General features: G+C 58.0%; 2 protein-coding genes across 2 annotated transcripts; both read left to right on the top strand.

Moving 5' to 3' along the window:
* Positions 1 to 192: 192 nt before the first annotated feature.
* LBRM_20_1430 (d-isomer specific 2-hydroxyacid dehydrogenase-protein) lies at positions 193 to 771 on the top strand (the record flags this gene model as incomplete). The annotated part of the gene is made up of 1 exon (XM_001564376.1): positions 193 to 771. The coding sequence occupies one exon, from the start codon at positions 193 to 195 to the stop codon at positions 769 to 771; it is 579 nt and encodes a 192-aa protein (XP_001564426.1).
* Positions 772 to 2,938: 2,167 nt separating this feature from the next.
* On the top strand, positions 2,939 to 17,293 carry LBRM_20_1420 (conserved hypothetical protein; the record flags this gene model as incomplete). Its single annotated transcript, XM_001564375.2, has 1 exon — positions 2,939 to 17,293. One exon carries the CDS (start codon positions 2,939 to 2,941, stop codon positions 17,291 to 17,293), a length of 14,355 nt encoding a protein of 4,784 aa, XP_001564425.2.
* Positions 17,294 to 19,045: the final 1,752 nt, after the last annotated feature.

The raw sequence follows: 19,045 nt of genomic DNA, 5'->3' as shown, positions 1-19,045 counted from the left end.
CCCTGCACCACACTGAGGCCCCTCCACACGCACACACGCTCTCGCCTCTCGCTCTTCCTGTGCGCCGCGCCACTGTGTTGCTTCCGAGACTTTGCGGAGGAGGGCGGACGACGGTCAGGGGCGCGGCGCCATGGGTCGGTTGCTCCAACGCTCCCCCCGTCCTGCGCTGCTGCCGTCCCGACGACTGCTCGCATGCTGTCTTCATCGCTCCCATGGCGCCTGGTTGCCTCGAAGAATGAGAAGAAGTGGAACCGCTTCAACTGCATTGAGCTCCGCCGACAGAAGATGGTGATCATCGGCTACGGTGACATCGGTCAAGCCTGTGGCGAGAAGGCCACCGCGCTGGGCATGGAGGTGACCGGCATCCGTCGCAGCGGCGACAACAAGGCGGACAGGTTTGGCGTCATGGTGCGCGGCAATGACGCGCTTGACGAGTCGATCCGCGAGGCTGACTTTGTGGTGGGTGTGCTGCCCGGCACGCACGACACGAAGCACTTCTTCAACAAGGAGTTCTTTGCAAAGATGAAGCCGAGCGCCGTCTTCATCAACATCGGCCGAGGCATGTCCCAGTGCGAAGCCGACGTCGCCGAGGCCCTCAACAAAGGCATCATCCGCGGTGCTGCTCTCGATGTGTTCGAGGTGGAGCCACTGCCATTGTCGTGGCGATTGAGGGCTATGCCAAATGTCGGGATGTTGGTGACAGTGAATTGCAAAAGGATGATAGCGAAGTTTCGCTGCACGGCGCAGAGCATTTTTATCCACTACACCTAAATCTTTTGTGAAGACCTTTAAGCTAGATCTCTGGGGGCCAGGAGTGAAGGACGTTATGAGAGTCTTACCCTCCTCCCTGCACCGCACTGCTCTTAATTGATAGAGGAGGGTGGACAGAGGATGCGTGTTATGTTTTATCCTTCTCTCTCTCATGGTTTGCTCTGGCTTGTACACCTGATCCCTCTCGTGGTATTCTGCGTTTGGTGGACGCAACACTTTCCTTCTTCTCTGCTCAACGTCAACCTTCTTTTTTTTTTTTGCGCTTCTGTAGTTTGTTGAACCATTGGCACCTTCTCTTCTGTGATGGGCATAGTTGTTGGAGGTAGAACCGACGCTGAAGCTCATTATGGACTGCAAAGTGAAAGAGAACCGAGCAGCAATTGGCAGGTAAGAGCAGGGAAAAGATAACTGCTGCGCAAGACACGGCGCATCAGCACTGCGGAGTAGCTGATAAAAGGCGTGCTCTTTAGCTTTGCAGTTGTTTTGCTGTGCTCCGTGCATATATCGATTTCTCGTGCTTAATTTTCATTACTCTGCACGAGTGATACTCTGTCTCTTCTGTGCTCTGTGCCTTTCGTCAACGTCCCACCCCCTCACCTATGCAATGCCAAATATATTCGTATGATGTCTTGCCCTACGTCGGTCGCCCTCTCTCTTCGTCTTCTACCTACGAAGTAATTCCATACCTGCGAGTACTCTCCACGCAGACATGAATGAGAATAGAGAGGTCGGCGTGCGTTTGTTGATGTGTAGAGCTGTAGGTGGGCTCTTTGCGCGTTGGTGTGTGTGTGTGAAGGTGGAGGACTCTCCACGGAGGAACCATACGTGGACGCAGACAACTCACTACACACTACCTCACAGGCGTATTCTCGTGACGTGACAGAAGGCCTCGACAGATAATGTGGAACAACGCGGCTCTTTTTCTTTCATCTAGCTTTGTGTGGTGGCTTTCCCTTTCTTTCCTCCTCACCACTGGACGTACCGCTGCTGTGTTCATTTTGTGTGCGTCTGTGTACAAGGGAAAATTTGCTTGCTTGTGGTAGCGCAATCCTTCCGCTCCACTGCGCGCTCGTCGACGAGGAAACGGCCAAAGAAGTCACAAAAGGAAAGAGAAAAACAAATCAGCATTTCTTGTGTAGGGTTTGATGGCAACGGAAAGGCGTGGGGCGGCGGTCGACGCGCTCTGCAACGTCGCTAAGGCCTGCAAGAACAACCTACAAAAATGAGACACACATGTTGGACAAGCCCAGCGAAGCCGAAAGACCGAACCACGGAGACTTGCTGGGGCCCTTCTTTCTCTCTTTCTTTCCTCTCCACCACGACAGCGAGTACCTCGCCCCCCCCCTCTGATGACGTCTATTGGTGGACTCTATCCCCCAAGTTGCACTCGTGACTATCCTCTCTGATTATACTGTATCGTGCACGCCTCATTTCGCTGAGATCCCCACTCTGGGGGATGCTGCTCCCCTTCCCCCCCCCTTTCCACCGCTCTTCTTATATCCCCAATTCATATGCTTTTAGTTTCTTTGTTGTTCTTCGCTGTCGTGGCAAACGCATTTGCAGTTTTTCCCCTTTCAGAAACGAGGGTGCCCTTCTTAGGCGCCTGCTTCGCCTTTCATCTCGCTCTTACTCTTCCTCTTTTCGATTTAGGCCTTGGGGTCCGATCCTTTGTGCTGCGTAATTCACGTGCACACGAGGGGGTTGCACAACTCACTGCTTACCTTTTTCTCTGCCCTCCCTATTTTCCTCCCCACACTCAGTTTCAAAACAGGCAGCTGTCACTCCACACAGTTTGCACGCCTCCTCCCCCCAACCCCCAACCCCACTGCCTGTGTACCCGTTTGTTGGCCTTTTATGTCACACCTCTACTTGCTTTCATCGCGCCGTGCTTCACTTCTCGTTTGAAGTGGCGTTTTTCTTGGCCTGTGGCTCTCTCCTGCTGACCAGTGAGTGAGTCGAGGACTGACCGCTGTGCGCAGAGACGATCGGACTTCGACTAGTACCCTCTACTTACTATTTTTCTGATTTTCCCTCTACCTTCCAGTCATTCACACCTCGCGTTGCTTTGTGAGGTTTGTCACCTCACGGGTATTGTGGCCCCCGCTCACGCCCTCTATCCCCAGGCGTCAAACACACAACCCTATTTCACAACAACGGGCTGTACAGTATGTTTAATAAGTTTGTCGCCTACGTGCTCACCTCTTTCCTGGGGGACTACTTTGACAACATCGATCGCGAACAAATCAAGGTGTCGGTATGGAATGGTCTTGTGCACATGCGGAACTTGAGGGTGCGGCAAGATGCACTGCGCTTCCTGGACGTACCTGTGTGTGTACTCATGGGCACCATCGAAGAGCTGAGAATAATCATACCATGGACGCGCCTGCGATCAGAATCGGTGGTGGTGCAGATTCGAAAGGCTCAGCTTGTTGTCGCGGACAAGGAGACTGCCGGCTATAGCGTCGACCAAGACGTTCGTGAGGCCCGCGCACGCAAGTTTCGAGAGTTGGCCGCGACTGATGAGGCACTTTTGCTGGCATTCTGCGAAAGCCTGTCACACGCGAGCAGCTCTGCAGCACCGCCAACCTCGGTGCCATCTCCCGCATCAGCCGCGGCGGACAGCTGCGACGACAACTTTACCGCTCGCCTGAAGGCCAGCATTCTGAACAACATCCGCGTTGAAGTCGAGGATCTCTGGGTGCACTATACGTCCTCCATCGCTGGTGTGACTCCTGCCGTCGATAACGTGCTTCCAGGCGGTGTCGTTGAGGAAGTGGCCACACGGCAGCTATCACAGAGGCAGCCGCAGCAGTCGATGGATTCTTCACCCCCGCCAACAGCGCACGTCAACACCGCTGTGCAGCAGTCCTCCCAGCAAGCGTCGCTCTCCTTTCAAATCAAAGGACTCAAGACCTGTGGATGCAATGAGCCCTTTGAGCCAGCATTTGTCGCCCCAGGGGAACGTATGGTACGGCAGATCATCTCCTTTCACGGCCTTACAGCCTCGCTGCGGACGAGCTCGAGTAGAGAGAGCAAAATCCCCTTTCTGATACCATTTGATATGACATTGGAGCTCGCCTACCAGCCCGTCTACACCGACGCCTCGACACCGCAGTACATGGCCGCCGCACGCATGAAGGACACGTGCTTGTTTATCATTACAAGCGAGACATGCACAACATGCCAGAGCCTCGTGCAATGCTTGGTGGACGTGCGACAGCGACAGGCGCTCCGTCGGCTGCGCCCCATCGGAGTGCGCCCGACCGCCAACCCGCACGCATGGTGGCGGTATGCACTGGACGCCGTACGACAGCAACTTCGAAAGAACAAGACAGCCGCACCGGCGTCCACTCACAAGCCAACGCCTTTTTCGTGGCGTACTTACGTTTCGATGAAGCAGAAGCGTGACCGCTACATGCGACTGTACCTGCGGCAGCAACGGACAGCGCTCAGGGCTGCAGGATGGCTGGAGCCCCTGACAGTGGAGGAGCACGTGGAGATGGTGGGACTTGAGGAAGAGCTTTCACTCGACGTGCTTAAGGTCGGGAAGAAGCTCGCCCTATGGCGAGTGGGCGTCGAGCGTGTTGAGTATGAAAAACTCCTAAGTGAGAAGAGAGCAGCGGGCGGCGCAGGAGAGAGACTCACCACAAGCCCTGTACCCCTCAGCGCGCCATCCGCTCAGCGGGTAGCTCCGGTTGCGAAAGGTAAGTGGTTCTCCTTCTGGCGCTCGGAGTCGCAGCCGACCACCGTGACAAGCGATAGCGCCGGTTATGAAGCTGCGGATGGCCTGAGCGACGAGGCGCGCGCCGAGCTGCGTGAGCTCGTGCAACTCATGTCAGCTAAACGGTGGACAGAGGCACAGCGGGCTCTGATTGCGCAGGAGTTTGGCATTTCCCCTGAGGAGGCAGAAACGTTTGCCTACTCCGATGCATCGCTACCTGCGCCGGCGCCAGATCTAGCAGCCATGAACTCGCCAAAGAAGCAGATCATTCATCGCAGCGTTCCCAATTGTGTCCTTTTCCTCCAGGCCGCAGCACTCAAGGTGGAGCTACAGTGCAGTGTGTTGAGCGCATTAAACGCACCGTCTGTCCCTATGCGTAAAGCCGCACCTTCCACCCCAGCACATGCCACCCTTGCACAAGTGGCACTGCACACCCTTCAGGCAGGTGTCGAGTGGGGAGGAGTCAGCGCTGCCAGTCCGTCAGTCCTGCCGGCCGCGTACTACTGGGGAACCATGGAGCACTTCTCCATCACAGCCACCCCTCTCACGGCACTAGATGATCCACAACTTCCGCCTACACTGACAGAGGAGGTGATCCTCTCCATAGGCCGTCCCACCGCACGACAAGATGACTCGCAGAGCAATTTGTCGTCGTCTCCTCAGAGCATTAACAGCACTGGGGGTCCCCGCACATCAGCTGCAAACATAGCTGAGCGAGTGGCGTCGGTGCACCTATCACGGTCGCGCACCTTCTCTCCCCTCGAGTCCTGCTGGTCTATCTTGCCAGACGAGTGCCGCCGCCACGGCGCCGTGCAGGTGGAGTGGACAATCCGATCCGCGCAGCAGTTGACGTCCGAGATGTCGGCGCTGCATTTCGCGCACGTTGGGTTAGCGACCGTTCATCTTGTCATTAATGTTGTCCCACTGAGTCGTTTGAGCAACCTTTTCTTTAGGGTACTGTGGCCAGAAGTAGCGCTGCTGTACCCCTCGCCTGGTCCCAGTACTGGCGTCGTAAAAGTGCGTTCATCACCCCCAATCGCTTCCAGTAGCGATGACGATTTCACGGCGCTAACAGTGCCTGTGTCGGCATGTATGACGCACGCTGAGCAATGCTGTTCGACGGGCGTGGACGCGCGATTGATTCTTCTGCGGCGCATTGTCGAGCAGCAGCTTTCGATTGATTGGTCGGTGGCAGTGGACGCCATGCTCGTCTCCCTCTTTGAAGTGCCTCAGGTGCAGGGCTGTGAGCTCGCACTCACGCAAGTGTGTCTGCGCAATGATGTGGTGCACCGTCTGCAGCGGCAGGAGCGCTGGCGCGCGGAAGTGAGCAAGGATCATCCCAACGCAAGCTTCTCCCCGGCGACGATGACCACCGCTGCCGCACCGCTTGGCTCACTGGAGACTGACTGGATCGACTGCACGCACCTCCAAATAGCAGCTGTCCGTCTCTCTGTGTTATTCCCAACAACCCCCGCTTCTGTTCTCGCCACTGAGTCCATTGAGCGAAGCGTGCTGCTTTCGGACACGACAATCGCTGTGGTGGTAGAGCGAAGTCTTTTGAGGCGATGCCATCCCACTCTGCCGCAGTGGAACCTTCACATCTCGTCCAGTGATGCCGTGAGCCTGACGTGGTCGCGCACCAGTCTGTCGGTACTTACGACTGCCTGCAGCCTGCTGGCCGATCTAGCAGCATCGGTCTGGTCCAACATTTTGCAGCGGGAAGCCGCTCCAATGGACGCAGGGCAAAGCCCAGAAGACGACGCTGCTTACACGTTTCGCGTGCGCGTGCTTCCACATCCCACAGGAAAGCGGTTCTGGCATGCGGCGCGCGGGCAGCAAGTCCATGCAGACGACGAGCACGAGGACGATCCGCCGCTCACAGCAGACGAGCGGGAGTCATACTACAAGCAGCTGCATCCGTTCTCTGCCGCACGGCGACACTCCACAGTGGTAACCGGGGCCGCTCTTCCTCAGAGAGTCGACATACGTCCTGGCGTGTGCATCGTCTACCACGCGCAGCGCTCAACCTTCCCGGCACACTGTTACACACTGCTGCACGGCTGCACGCACGTGCACTGCGATGGCGGGGCGAAGGATTCTGGAGTCACAGCCGCTGCGAGTGTCACCACAGGCCCGCGTGTGCATCTTTACGTCTCACAGGGGGGCATGAATCACGAGGAGGCGCTGGAAAGCGGGTACAGCGAAGCGAAGCGGTTCTTGCTGGATTCACTCAAGGTACCGCCAGCGCTCCTTGAGAATGCGGTTTGGCTGAAGCGTGCCGTTAATGCGTGGCTGGAGAAAATAAACGCAGAAGAGGGTGATAAAGGTGCACCTTCACAGCAGCACGTTGAAACGGCGCTGAGTCGCGTCCTCGCGGGCACGCAGGTGGTTCCCTGCCGCTACGTGGCTTTCCAGTGCGCCAACGATGCCGAGGCATGCGCCGTCGCGGCGGCGCTGCGTCGCTGCTGCGTGGCCGGGACTACGCCTCCATGGGGACTTCGCTCCTCCGTACAGGCATGGTACAACACCGACGTGTCGCCGCCAGAGCTTCTCAAGCAGCCCCTCTACGGCATGACAGTGTCCTTTCCCTTGCTGTGCATGACGTGTGAAGGGAGCGAGCCCGTCTTGTGCTCGGATGCCTTGGAGATGAACACCGCCTGTGCTGATTCCTCTAGATCCTCTCGGCGCGATGCCGTCTTGTCCTTCACGCCGTTTCTCCTTTGCCAAAACAGCTACCGCGACAAGCAGCGCTACGAGCTGCGCGTTGCAGACAGGGTGGCACTGTACGCCGACTTCGGGGGCAGTAGGGCACGCGACAATGACCTGAAACTGTTGGAGGTGAGTGCGCCATCGAGCACGCCCGTGACTGGCACTAGCAGCCGCACCGCAGGCGACGCCTGCGCGCTGTTCATGTGTTTCGAGGACTACAAGCGTTCATCACCGCTGCCATCGGCGCGGCGGTGCGCCGTGCGTGTCGCACCAGCGGCGCAGATGTGGTTGCGGGCTGGACCAGCTCTGCTGGAGTGGGGTGAGGCGTGGTGGGACACGGCGGGACTGCTCACGAACCGGCTGTTCAGCGAAGAAATCATTTCAGGTTATCCGTGGTGGCGGTCCCGTGGTAGGGACGAGGACGCGCAGGAGGGGCAAATAGGCGAGGACGCAGACGTGCACTCGAGAATGCCCACTGAGGTAGAGATGGAATGGCGTAGAAGTAGCGAGTGCGGCAACAATGGAATGAGTATTCATGTCGACGTGACCGTGCCTGCACTTCAGGTAGACGTGGAACTCGAAAATGCTGTTGAGACATCTCAGTTGTCCAGGGACATTCCTGTGCTGCAGTTCAGAGCTCTTGGCGCAGTTCTGCAGTGGTGCCTGACGGACGCGTGCAGTCACCTGTGGCTAAGCGCCCAAACACCTCAACTGCAGTGGTGCTGCTCCTCAGCTAGTGGGACTGGGCCGGCAAAGGCGAACTGGATCACACTTATGCAACCGCACAATGCCGTAACACCCAGCGAATCACGCGTCGACAGTGCAGAGCTCTCGGTCGACTGGAAGCTGCACAAACCGCCGCCAACGCTCTCCCTCTCCGATTGGTTGCGCGCAAGGTCCGGCGGCGGTGAGGGCGGTGTGGGTGTCTCTACTACGGGCATCCGCGATCAACAAGAGCTGAAGATGCAGCTGCGCTGTGTGCAGCTGGTCTACTGGCACCCATTACTTATGCACCTCCTTCAATCTGTTCTGGATGGTCTTGTGCCACGCGCCTCGGCCGTGGTGTCACGGGAGCCGTGCTGGTTCTGCGCCGGCACCCTCTTCTGCCCTCCACTGTCATGGCGAATCCCTGAAAAGGCCCCAGTGGCTGTGTCGTGGACGCATGTGTGTACGTCGGTAACCCTGCAATCGGTGGAACTACAGGTGCCAAGGCAAGTAGACTGGATTGCGCAAGCGGCCAGTTCTGCGCTACTGCCGCCGACGCCGCACCTCCGCCTCTCGGTGAAGCGACTTTCTTTCACTGACCGGATAAACGCACCGCCCTTCTCTTCCACCTCCGACTTGTCGCCGGCGACAAACACGGTAGACATCGTCTTCGCCGTCCACTTCTCTGACATGGTTATCTCTCATGCTCAGCCAAGCTCAGGAGCATCGTTTCAATGGCGCTTGCCCAGTTGGCACGTTACCATTGCCTACCCCGTGTTCGACGCGAGATGCCTTTGGGAAGCCGGTGTACCATGGCACAAGTCCTTTGCGGTGGTGCTGCCGTCACTGACGGAGTCCTGCGTGCTGCAGTGCTCGAGTGCTGATCTCGCGTACGTGATGGACGCCTTCCACGCCAACTTTGTATATCCGACGCCATTCAGCAGGGAAGGGGAACCACACACTGTGAACACGTCCTCACCTGCCTCGCTACTCAAGGCGTTCGTGGAGGAAAGCACGTGGACACTGGACGTGAAGGGCGAGGCGACGTTCTGCATCAGCTCATCGCGGTCCGATCCCAGCCACAGTGACAGCCAGTCCATGCAGTGCCTGCTGCAGCTGAGCGGCGCTGCCGCCTCTGCGGTGCGTTCTACGAGCGGAGAACGAAGCTACTCCTTCGCGGCACAGCAGATCTGGCTCGGCTGTGGCACGCCGAATAACCTGTCATCAGGCTTGTCGAAAAGCGGCGGACGCTGTATTCTTCAGATAGTACCAATGCACAGCAACAGCGCCGCCACCGCGCCAACCGCGTCCCTTACGCTTCAGTATGGCTGGCATTCTCCACCAGATCTTCACGTGGGTTTAAGAGGTGCAACTGGCTCTGCGACCCTTCCAGGGAGAGCTGTCTGCCTCTCTGTTGACTCGCTCGGAAGGGTAATAACTACCGTAAATGGCGAGGCAATCGCACTTCTCCTCGCGACTTTTGTCGACGACGCGCACCTTCGCGAGAGCCTCCTTCGCTACGTGGCAGAGACACCGTCATCGGGGGCAACAGCCAGTATACCGACCCCCTTTCACAAGTCCAGCGATGGTAGAGACAGTGAAGGGTGCATAATGCAGGTGGTACGCATTCGTCTGGAGCATCTTCAGTGCTGCATCCCATGCTCTGCGGAGTCCATCTACTCCCCCGGTACCTCCACAACCACACCTAGTACGGCGCTACTTGTGCTGAACGGCGCCGCTTCAAAGGTGCATGTTGAATTGCGCAAGAACCTGAGTGCGTCATATGTAATGGTTCGCGTTGCCCGCCTTCTTCACTGCGTGCTGGAAGACACCGGAAGCGGCGGCTCTGTTGCGACAGTCATTCCGCTCGTGTTAGAACAGCCGACTGAGTGGCAAGCGCCGGCGGTGGCGGCGTCCTCTCGCCCCGGTCATCATGCGTCACTGCAGACGCCAGTAGCGTCGGTCTTGTCGACGGGGGCACCAAGGTCGACAGACGCTAGACTGCTCGATGAGTTGGTCGGTGAACTGCCTGAGGTGACCTCCCCCGACTACACGACACCGGAGCTACCGGAGGTGAAACAAGGGAGTACGTTGCAAAGAAGGGTGATATCGCCGGCAAGTGACGTCCTCTACATGTCGCTGGACGATGCACCTATGCAATGTAAGATTATTCTTCAGCTACAGCCACTGTGGATCTTCTCACCTTCGATGGTGCACATAGTATCGATGCTGAATGGTGTGCGCACACAGGTAAAATCGTCTGTAACGGCGCTGCTTCACGTCCGCGCAACTCCTGCTTTGCATCATTTTACCAGCACGGCAACGGGACCCGAACCACCCCGTCACTATGCGCTTCAGCTACGAAGTGAATCTCTTGCTGTGTTTGTAGGTGAAAGGGAAGTCACCACGCCAGCCACGCCAAGTTGCCCCTCAGCATCTCTTGAGGCGATTGTTCAGGAATCCGTAGGCGCACAGGAGATGCTTTTGCTCGTCACCGAGGCGGTGACGGTGGAGTGGGACTCGGAGTTCCAGGCTAGTGAGGGCGTCGACGGCACTCAAACGGTGGTGCATCTTCAGAACATGTCCATCCGTGTCCTGCAGGGGATGCGAAGTTCCACGGCGCTCCTGGAGCAGTTTGACATTCGTCTGCAGCGTCAGGTGATGGCGAGCAGAGTGCCTTTTGAGCCTTCCGCTGCTGCCACTATAGGCACGGTCGAGGAGTGGCGCCTTGGTGTGGATCCACTGCACCTGACGCTGACACAGCTTCACTACACTGTGCTACTCCGTTTGGTGCTTCAGCAAACGTCTCTTCTCGCAACCATTGTCAAGCACTCCTCGTCGGCGTCGCAGTCCATAGCAGCCGCAGCCGCCGACCTGTCTTCGACGGTCGCATCGCAGGGGCTGCAACGGCATAGCACCAGCCAACTGCGCTCACCATTCAAGGCAAGGAGCTTTCAATTTCATCTCTCTTCATTGCGTCTGCGCGTGCAAGCCGACGACGGAACTGATGGATGCGGGCCTCCGACGGCAGTGTACTTTGAGTTAAGCAAGCTCGATGCAACCTACTACACCGGCGAGCACAATTGGCCCTGCGTAGAGGACGTCGGGGATGATCTCAAGGAGAGGGGGGTGTCTCTGCGGCTGACTGTGACACTGGCCAGCTGCCATCTCGGCACTGAGGGCAACATCCCCACACTTGCTCTCACGGCGGCTTCGTCTCGTACTTCCACCCAATCAGCCCACACGCGTTGCTCGCTATGTGTCGCACAAGAGGAGGCGACCAAGGCTTACAGAGGTGCACTGCAGGTCGGGCAAGTGACGCTGACGGTGGAAACCGTGCCGATGATGGCGTGGATGGACATCCTCTACACGCCGTACCTCCGGGAAACCGTACCTGACTACCAGACAGCGAAAGAGCACCTAATGCAGCAGGACTGGTGGCTGACGGAGGATTTGGTTCTCTCGGAGCGGACGCCGCTGCGTGTGATAAACAAGCTTTACAGCCTCGTGTACCTCTACGGCAACGGCTACACGATTCACATGAACGCGACGCGGCACGGGCAGCTTATCTTCCTTGACGAAGGCGTAACACTGCGCATTATGCACGCCACCGTGTGCATGTACGCCTCCTCGATTGAGGCGTACGTCGCAGCCGGCAACGGCTCGTATGTTGTGATCGATCGTGAGACCTGCAGCGTGGTGCCGCCACCATCCGCGGTGCAGCGGACCGCAGCTGAGTTCTCCTCCAATGCTGGGCGGGAACTGGGGTCTCCGAAATGGCACCGCCTCGTCGGTGAAGTGCAAATTGTGCTGCGTATACCGGAGCCGCGCTCCGTCGCCAGCGCAGCTGCTATGTCGTATAGCAGTGCAGGCTGCGCAGCCACCACATCAGCTCAGCGCACCCTTGTCCTTTACAGTCAGATGCACTTGTGCCTAATGAACGCTCGATCCACTGAAACTGGTGAAGATGAGATGACAGCGGCGTTTGACCTGGCGCATGCAGGAGTGCGAAGCGAGTATGTTGCACATCATGACGGCAGCGCTGTGGACACGTCGGACCTCGTGTCGGACTGGGCTGTGAAGGTGCTGATGACGGAAGAGAGAAGACGTTGTGCTGGCGACTCGACGGCATCGCTGACGTGCACTCGCACCATCCACCTTAGCGCCGGCACAGGAGTCGAGGTGCAGGTGCGCTACAGCGACGCCGTTTTCGTGGCACGAGCAGCGTGCCATGCGCAAGCAGCTGCCTCACGTTGGCAGGATGCGGTACGCCAGGAGGTGTGGTCAGGTTTCTTCTCGCCACAACGCGGCTGGGACGCGGCTCGGATCGAGAACGAGGTGAGCGTGGCGCTACTTGTGCAGACACAGTACTCCCACAGAGGTGCGAAGGCGGGTGCTTTCGGGACTTCGACCAGTGCTGACACGACTGTCGACGCTATTTCCTTGCAAATCCCGTACGTGAGCTTCGTCGTGATTAACGACAGTCAAGATATCGACACCCCGCTCTTCTGCCTCTACGCAAACGAAATCCACACGCCTCAATGCACACTCAAGTCGCTGCAGACAAGCACTGAGCTACGCTTTGTGCTGCAGGTAGAGTACTATGAGCTCTCCCTGTCACACTGGGCGCCGGTTCTTGAACCGGTGGAGGTGAATGTGTTCTTCACTTTGCGTAAGAACACCTCTGTCACGGACATATACGATCGGCAAGGTTATGCGCGGCTCTCGGCACGCACGAGCAGCGTTAAGCTGTACTTTTCCTTAGAAATGCTGCGCACTGTGCGGCAGCTGCTGATGTTGCGTGACATGTTCGACTCGGCTGTCGTCGACGCGCTGGCGACGTGCGACACGTCAGACGGTGGCTCCGCAAGGCGATCCACTTTCCACACATTCAGGCTTGTGCAGACAACCGGGCTTGACATCGCCGTTCGGCTGCAGGTGTACATGGAGAAACCGCAGGGGTTGCTGAAACGTGCTGGCGGCGGCGACGAGGACGCTTTCTTGCGTGGGCGCGTGTTGCACTCCGGGCAGGTGTGGGAGTTCAACTTCCCACGGTGTCATGGCAAAGAAGTTCCGCGAGAGCACCAAACGATCATCGTGCAGGAGACGCAGGAGGAGCACCCCTCCAGCGCACCAACGTCCAAAGCAAGCGGAGCTGAGGTGTCACTGGCGGCAGTTGGTGTTCAACGAGTACGTATGGGCAATAGTGGACCACTGCAGCGTTACATCCTCGCCGAGGTCTCTGTCCCACTTCGGCGGCAGGGCCAGAAGCAGGTGCTTCTACATACACTCGTCACCTTCACGAACCGGCTGAGCATAGCGCTGCTGCAAGTTGGCCTGAATGCCTCTGGGACGTACGACGCAATTGGTGTCATACCACCAGCATCCTCTCAATGCGTTCCGGTGCAGGTGTTGCGCCGCCGCGTGACTCTAGCTCTAGGGAACTCTGCTGAAGCATCAACGCCAAGTCCCTCTCTGACCCAGATGGAGCTGAGCGCCGACTCGATTGTGTCACTCGGCATGTCATACGACAGCCTCCCTTGCCTGGCAGGGACGGTGTTTCTGTGCGTGTGCACTTCCGCGCACGGCAACAGGAGCAGTGCTGGCAGCAGCAGTGGGCAACGCGGCGTCGCGCGCATTGCAGTCGGCCATAACTTTGAGGTGTTCTCCAGAAAGCAGGACAAGACGCACTTCCTGCTGCGTATTCAGGAGGCAGCGAGACAGCCGGTGGATGTGCTGCGCAACTCTTTTCTCTCTCCCTTGCGCGCCGTCATGGTCACGGCAGAGGCTGTGGTGACAATTCACAACGCCGTTGGTGTGCCCCTGATGGTGACGCTGCTAACCCGCCGCATTCATCCAGGAAGGCGAATCTCACTGCTCGATACCTCTCCCGATACGACCGTCTACACGCAACTATGCACTGTCGCTGTCGGCGTGGGCGGGAGCTACGGAGCCACCGAGATGGACCCACTACAGGACGTGTGTCTTGGTGTCTCGCTGCAGCAGCCCAACGGCATCACGCTTGCGCAGTGGTCTACCGCGCCAACAGGCAGCACACCGACAGCACACCACCCACCAGCGTGCATCTACACACCGCTTGACGAGACGCGGCGTGACACACAACTCGTTCTCGTGGACCCGATCACCAACGCAACCCTCGTACTTGCCATCAGGTACGCACAACGCGAAGCTACCCTGTACTGCCCCTGCTGGATCTTCAATGAGACTGATGTGCCGCTACAACTAGCCGATACGACACGGCCGCACCACGGCAACACGGAGCGGTGTGTCGTCCCAATTGCGGGGCTGTCAGGGCAAACGGTGCTCACAGCGACAGTCGCACCGTGCGAAGTCAAGGGGAGCGACCCTGGCGACCACCATGTTGCCGGGCATGCACAGCCGCTCCTTTACCACAGCCTACGAGCCGCGTCGTGCAACCGCAAGGAAAACTACGCGGGAAGCAGTGGTCTTTTCTTGCGCCTCTGGGAGCCCGCCGAGGCTGGGACCAGCGGTGGTGGTGCGCAGGCGGGGTGGTCTGATTGGTCGTCGCAGCCGCTGCTGGTGGACGAGGCAGCGGAGCTGCAGGTAGTTGTTTGTACAAGCCGCCATAAGCGCGGGGCCGTGTGGGTCCTTGCGTGCCGCGTCGAGATGGGTCACCAGGCCTCTGCACGTGCCTATAGCGACACCCGAGTGGTGTCCATTCGCCCGCGCTGGGTGCTGGTGAACAAGTCTCCGTACGCGCTTCGGTTTGCCCAGCTCAGCAGCGGCGTTGGGAATCGCCCGGCAGTGTTGACGGCGCAAACCGCACCCTTCACTGAGACGGCGGTCAGCACCCTCGTGACACCAGCCATGGTAGGCGGCAGGCTGGAACCGCTTTTCTCCATCGCCATGTGCGACGATAAGACACACAACGTAGACCAGTGCCGCTGGTCTCCGCCATTTTCGATTCACACAGTGGAGGAGTGGCACTTGAACCTGGTCTATCAGAGCACCATCCCTCTGGCAGAGCACTGGCCGCAAACCTCTACCAGGGCGGGGCAGTGGACTGTGCAGGGCGTTGTTGATCATTTGCCGCCACTGCGCCCCGAGGACATCCAAGAAGTGGGTGGGGAACTGTTTGTGAGACGGGAGGAGGCAAAGGTATTCAGCGTCACGACATACGAGCACAAGGGATGCATCATGTGCGTGCAGGTTGAGGAAGCCCTGCAACCGCCGCTGGTGCTGGAGAACCGCACATCCTTCACCATCTGTTTCCGGCAGCGCGGGATGCGTCGTGTCTCGACAGTGTTCCCGCGTCGCCGCAAGTCGTGGACGTGGGACGTGCCGCCTGCAGCCAGACAGCTTCCGGCTGAGGTGGAGCTCTGGGCTTTTCTCGACAGCGTTGATGGGTCAGCGACTAGCACGGAAAAGACAACACCGGCGGCAGCGGCGTCGTGCGTACTCAACTTCGATCCGCAGCAGATTGGACGCTGGTCCAGCGAGGTCGACGCACTCCAGGGCGAGCTCGAGGTGAAGGACGCCGCCACCGGTACGTCGTCGCTGCTTTTTGTTCGCGTACGCGGCGTGCACGGCATCAGCTACGCCGTGAGTATCACGATGGAGCCAACCATTGATGCGTACCGCACGTTGCCTTTCCCACAGTTCTCGTTCGCGCTGCACGTCGCCAGCATGTACGTCTTGTGCCGCACCACTGACAAACGAGAAGGACAGCTGCAGGAGATGTTGCTCTTGGCTATGGAGCCGGTCGATTTCTTCTTTGCGCAAGGTGCACGCCTGGCAACGAACGCGAGTCAACCGGCGGCGAGAAGGCCCTCTGAGGACGCTGACAGGGGCGATACGCAGCTGATTCAATTGCGCTTTCGCAGCTTCCAGGTAGACGATGAGCGTCCGTCGGCGAAGCAGCGCGTCGTTGCGCAGCTCGTCGATGACAAAGAGAGCGGGTTTCGGATTGAACGCAAGCTGCTCCGAATCACGCCTATTCTCTACTGCTCCGTCGTCGCTTTTTGGCTGACACCCGTGGAACTACACATCGAAGACGGTTTCCTCACAGCAATGATGCGCTACGTTGAAGAGGTGAAGTCGAGCTGGGACACTCTGTGGCCATCGAAGCCGTCCGCGCGCATACGCTTGTCCGGCGTAGCTCAAGGGTGTCAAGCGCAGCTCCTTCCGTGGCAGGTGCACCTCGAGCAGGAGCTATCGGTAGCGAAGCAATTTTTCACAGAAGCGCAAGAGGGCAGTGGTCAGACGTTGGTGCAGCGGCCAAGGTCTACTGTACCGCTCTGGAGTCGGGTCATTGCCATTCGACAACTTGTTGTTGATTCGCTACTGGTTTCCCTCTCACTTTACCGCTCACCTGGCGCGGCGGATGACCCGCTTTGGAAGTTGGCAGGCGCAGCCAGCCTGCTCGTCGGCTCGACACAGGACGCACGGCTACAGTGGGACGCTGTTCAGCGCCATGACGTGTGTGACACCATTTGGCACCTTTTATTTCTCCACCGGGAGTCCTGCGCGAGGCAGCTGAAAAGGCAGTACATAAGTCTAGTGAACATTATTGGGATCGACAAGGTGCGCGGTTTTGTTTCCGATCTGCTCAACGGCTACAGTGATCCGTCGAATGACCACCGTGGCAGCGGCAACAGTGGTCGCGGAGCAGGACGGCGTCAAAAGCAGCGCGTGCCGTGCCGGCGCGCGGCGAACTTTCTCTTTGACCATCGCACTGGCGGCGCTCGCTCTTCCCCTGGCGTTGCAACCACAACCCTGCGGCGGTCTGGTGTAGCCTCGGCTTCTGCGAACCGCACTCCAGAATATGGGCGGGAAGCGGAAGAGGTGCCCTGTACAGCAACATCGTGGCTCTTGCGCGTCCCTGAGCGTGAGGTGCCGATCAGCGCCCAGCGTACGACTACCGTGGCTGAGGTTGCTCGAATCTACTTGTGGGAGGACTTCTTGGCTGTTGCGCAGACGCCGGAGATCAGGGCGTTTGGCGGTTACGCACTAGGACGCGCGCTGGCAGAGATGCAGGCAACTCCACGGTACAATCTGCGTTGCGTGGAGAGAGGGGGCCTGCGACCCTGTGCATCCGAAGTTGTGCGCACCACTCTTGATGCTCGCCGCCGTGGCGCGGCAGGTGCACCTCACCCGCAGATCAACTGCAGTCGCTGCGCTGAGCTCGAGGCGCTTCGGGGCGCGCGGTTGCGCAGTCGAGAGTCGACGCCGCTGCCGCACCCTGTCCGCGATGGCTTCCTTACCTGGGAGGAGTTTGCCCATCACATTAACTGGTACGAGTTTGTGGACATGTGCACTGACGAAGAAGTGCGCCTCTACGCATCACTAGTCCGCCAAGGTGCCGCAGAGGCGTCCTGCAACGTGTGCATTCTGACTTCTTTCTAGTCACTAAAGATGGAGAGGGTGGCGGCAACGGAAGCGAAAGCTCGGGTCTGCGTGTATGGGCCACGCTACAGAGGTCCCTGTAGCAACTAGGAGGACCACAGCTCTTCTGATTTGGGGATGTGTGTGAACGAGATACGTGCTAGGGGACAACTTTTTTGCTCCTCGACACGGCACGTTTTCTCGGGGGTGAGGTGGGGCTAATGCTGTCAGGAGGCTTCTCTAGTTTCGTCTCTTGCCTAGTCCACAGTTCCGTTGACGTGCGTGAATGATGTCGCGTTCGTTGGAGCGCACCGCACGCAGTTTTATTGGGGTACTGCACAACCTCCAGTGAGAAAGCGACACAGGCAAAACAACCGATGATCAAGTCCCCGATACCACAAAACAGCGCATCTCACGGACCATACATGCAGAAATACAGAGTTTCGTGGTGGCCATGCCGACCGCCGTGACTAATGCGTCTGTGATGACTGAATGCCCTTTCTACGGTCCCAGTTCGCTTTAGTGCAAACAGATGTCGGGTGAGTGGCACGCTGACCCTCCTTCTCTCTCTTCTCTCGCGCACCTCGAGCCCTGGCAACACCTTTCACTTCTCTCTACTCTTTTCTGCTTTCCTCTTTTTTTTCTCTCATGCCTTTGGACCCCTTCTCTCCCTCCACTCTCGTGTGGGCGACGAGTATCACATCCACTTGACCAACTCTACTTTCTCTTTTCCCGTCCTACCATGCCCTGACCTGCCACCACCCAGAAAAGGAACACGAAAAAAGTAGCGGTGACGTACTCACTTGACTGTTGACGCCAACAAAGCAGTGGCCGAAGCAAAACGAAGAAACGGGGCAGTACCGACCGGGGGTGTGGGTGCGCTCGAAACTCTCTGCTCGAATAACAGCCCAACCACAAACGGGGCTGGAAGAGGAACAGCTTTGTCGCAACGGACTCATCGAAAGTCCCACGTGTTTGCTGACGGGGTGTCAAGGGAAATATTCAGAGCTGAGCTCCTCTCACGCGCGTCGATCTCTGTTGAAGTGGCTGCGTTTTTTGTCTTCACACGTGCTCTCTCTCTACATGCGCGCACAACTGGTGAAACGATCGCATTGCTCTCTGTCTTATTCTTCCTCTCTATTTTCTGTCTCCGTGCAGGCGACGACAAACAGAAAAGCGCAGTACCGACGAACAGAACTTGTTATCGACTGCAATTTCACACGTTGCTGCTGCTGCTGTTTTTTTTTTCGTTTGTTTTCAGGGTGGTTTTTTGTTCATTCCTTTGTAATTGTCCACGCCTTCAGCCTCCTCTCACCACTCCCTTCCATAGCGCGCGCGCTTTCTTGCGCAACTGACGCAAGCGGTTGCTGATTCGTTAGGGAGCGCCTTCTTTTGCAGGGCGCGAGTGTGTCTGTGTGTAAGGTGTGTGTGCGGGTGGACACCATATTCTCGTCTTGTTGGTTCTCTCTTTTTTTTTTCAGAAAGTAGGCCTAGTCGATCACCGCCTTCTTAATTCACACCGTGTGCACCCTTGTCTGCTGGCTGGCTGGCTTGTTGTTGTTGTTTTTTTCCCCCAATCCTACTCCCTTCCTTCCCTCTCCCGCTCCTGTGCATCTCCCTTGCTCTCTCCAGTGCACGCGCACGACAAGGAGGGGGACGTAAAAGGGAAAAGAAAAGAGGCGAGGAAGCATCACAACAAGTGGTGGACTCTCTCTCGGGACCAGGTACACACACACACACAGGCGTTCAGACACACACAGGCATTTGTCCAGT

This window comes from Leishmania braziliensis, assembly GCF_000002845.2.
Source record: "Leishmania braziliensis MHOM/BR/75/M2904 contig, possible fusion of chromosomes 20 and 34".
Classification (NCBI taxonomy): Eukaryota; Euglenozoa; class Kinetoplastea; order Trypanosomatida; family Trypanosomatidae; genus Leishmania; species Leishmania braziliensis.
This window is presented reverse-complemented; position numbering and strand designations above follow the sequence as displayed.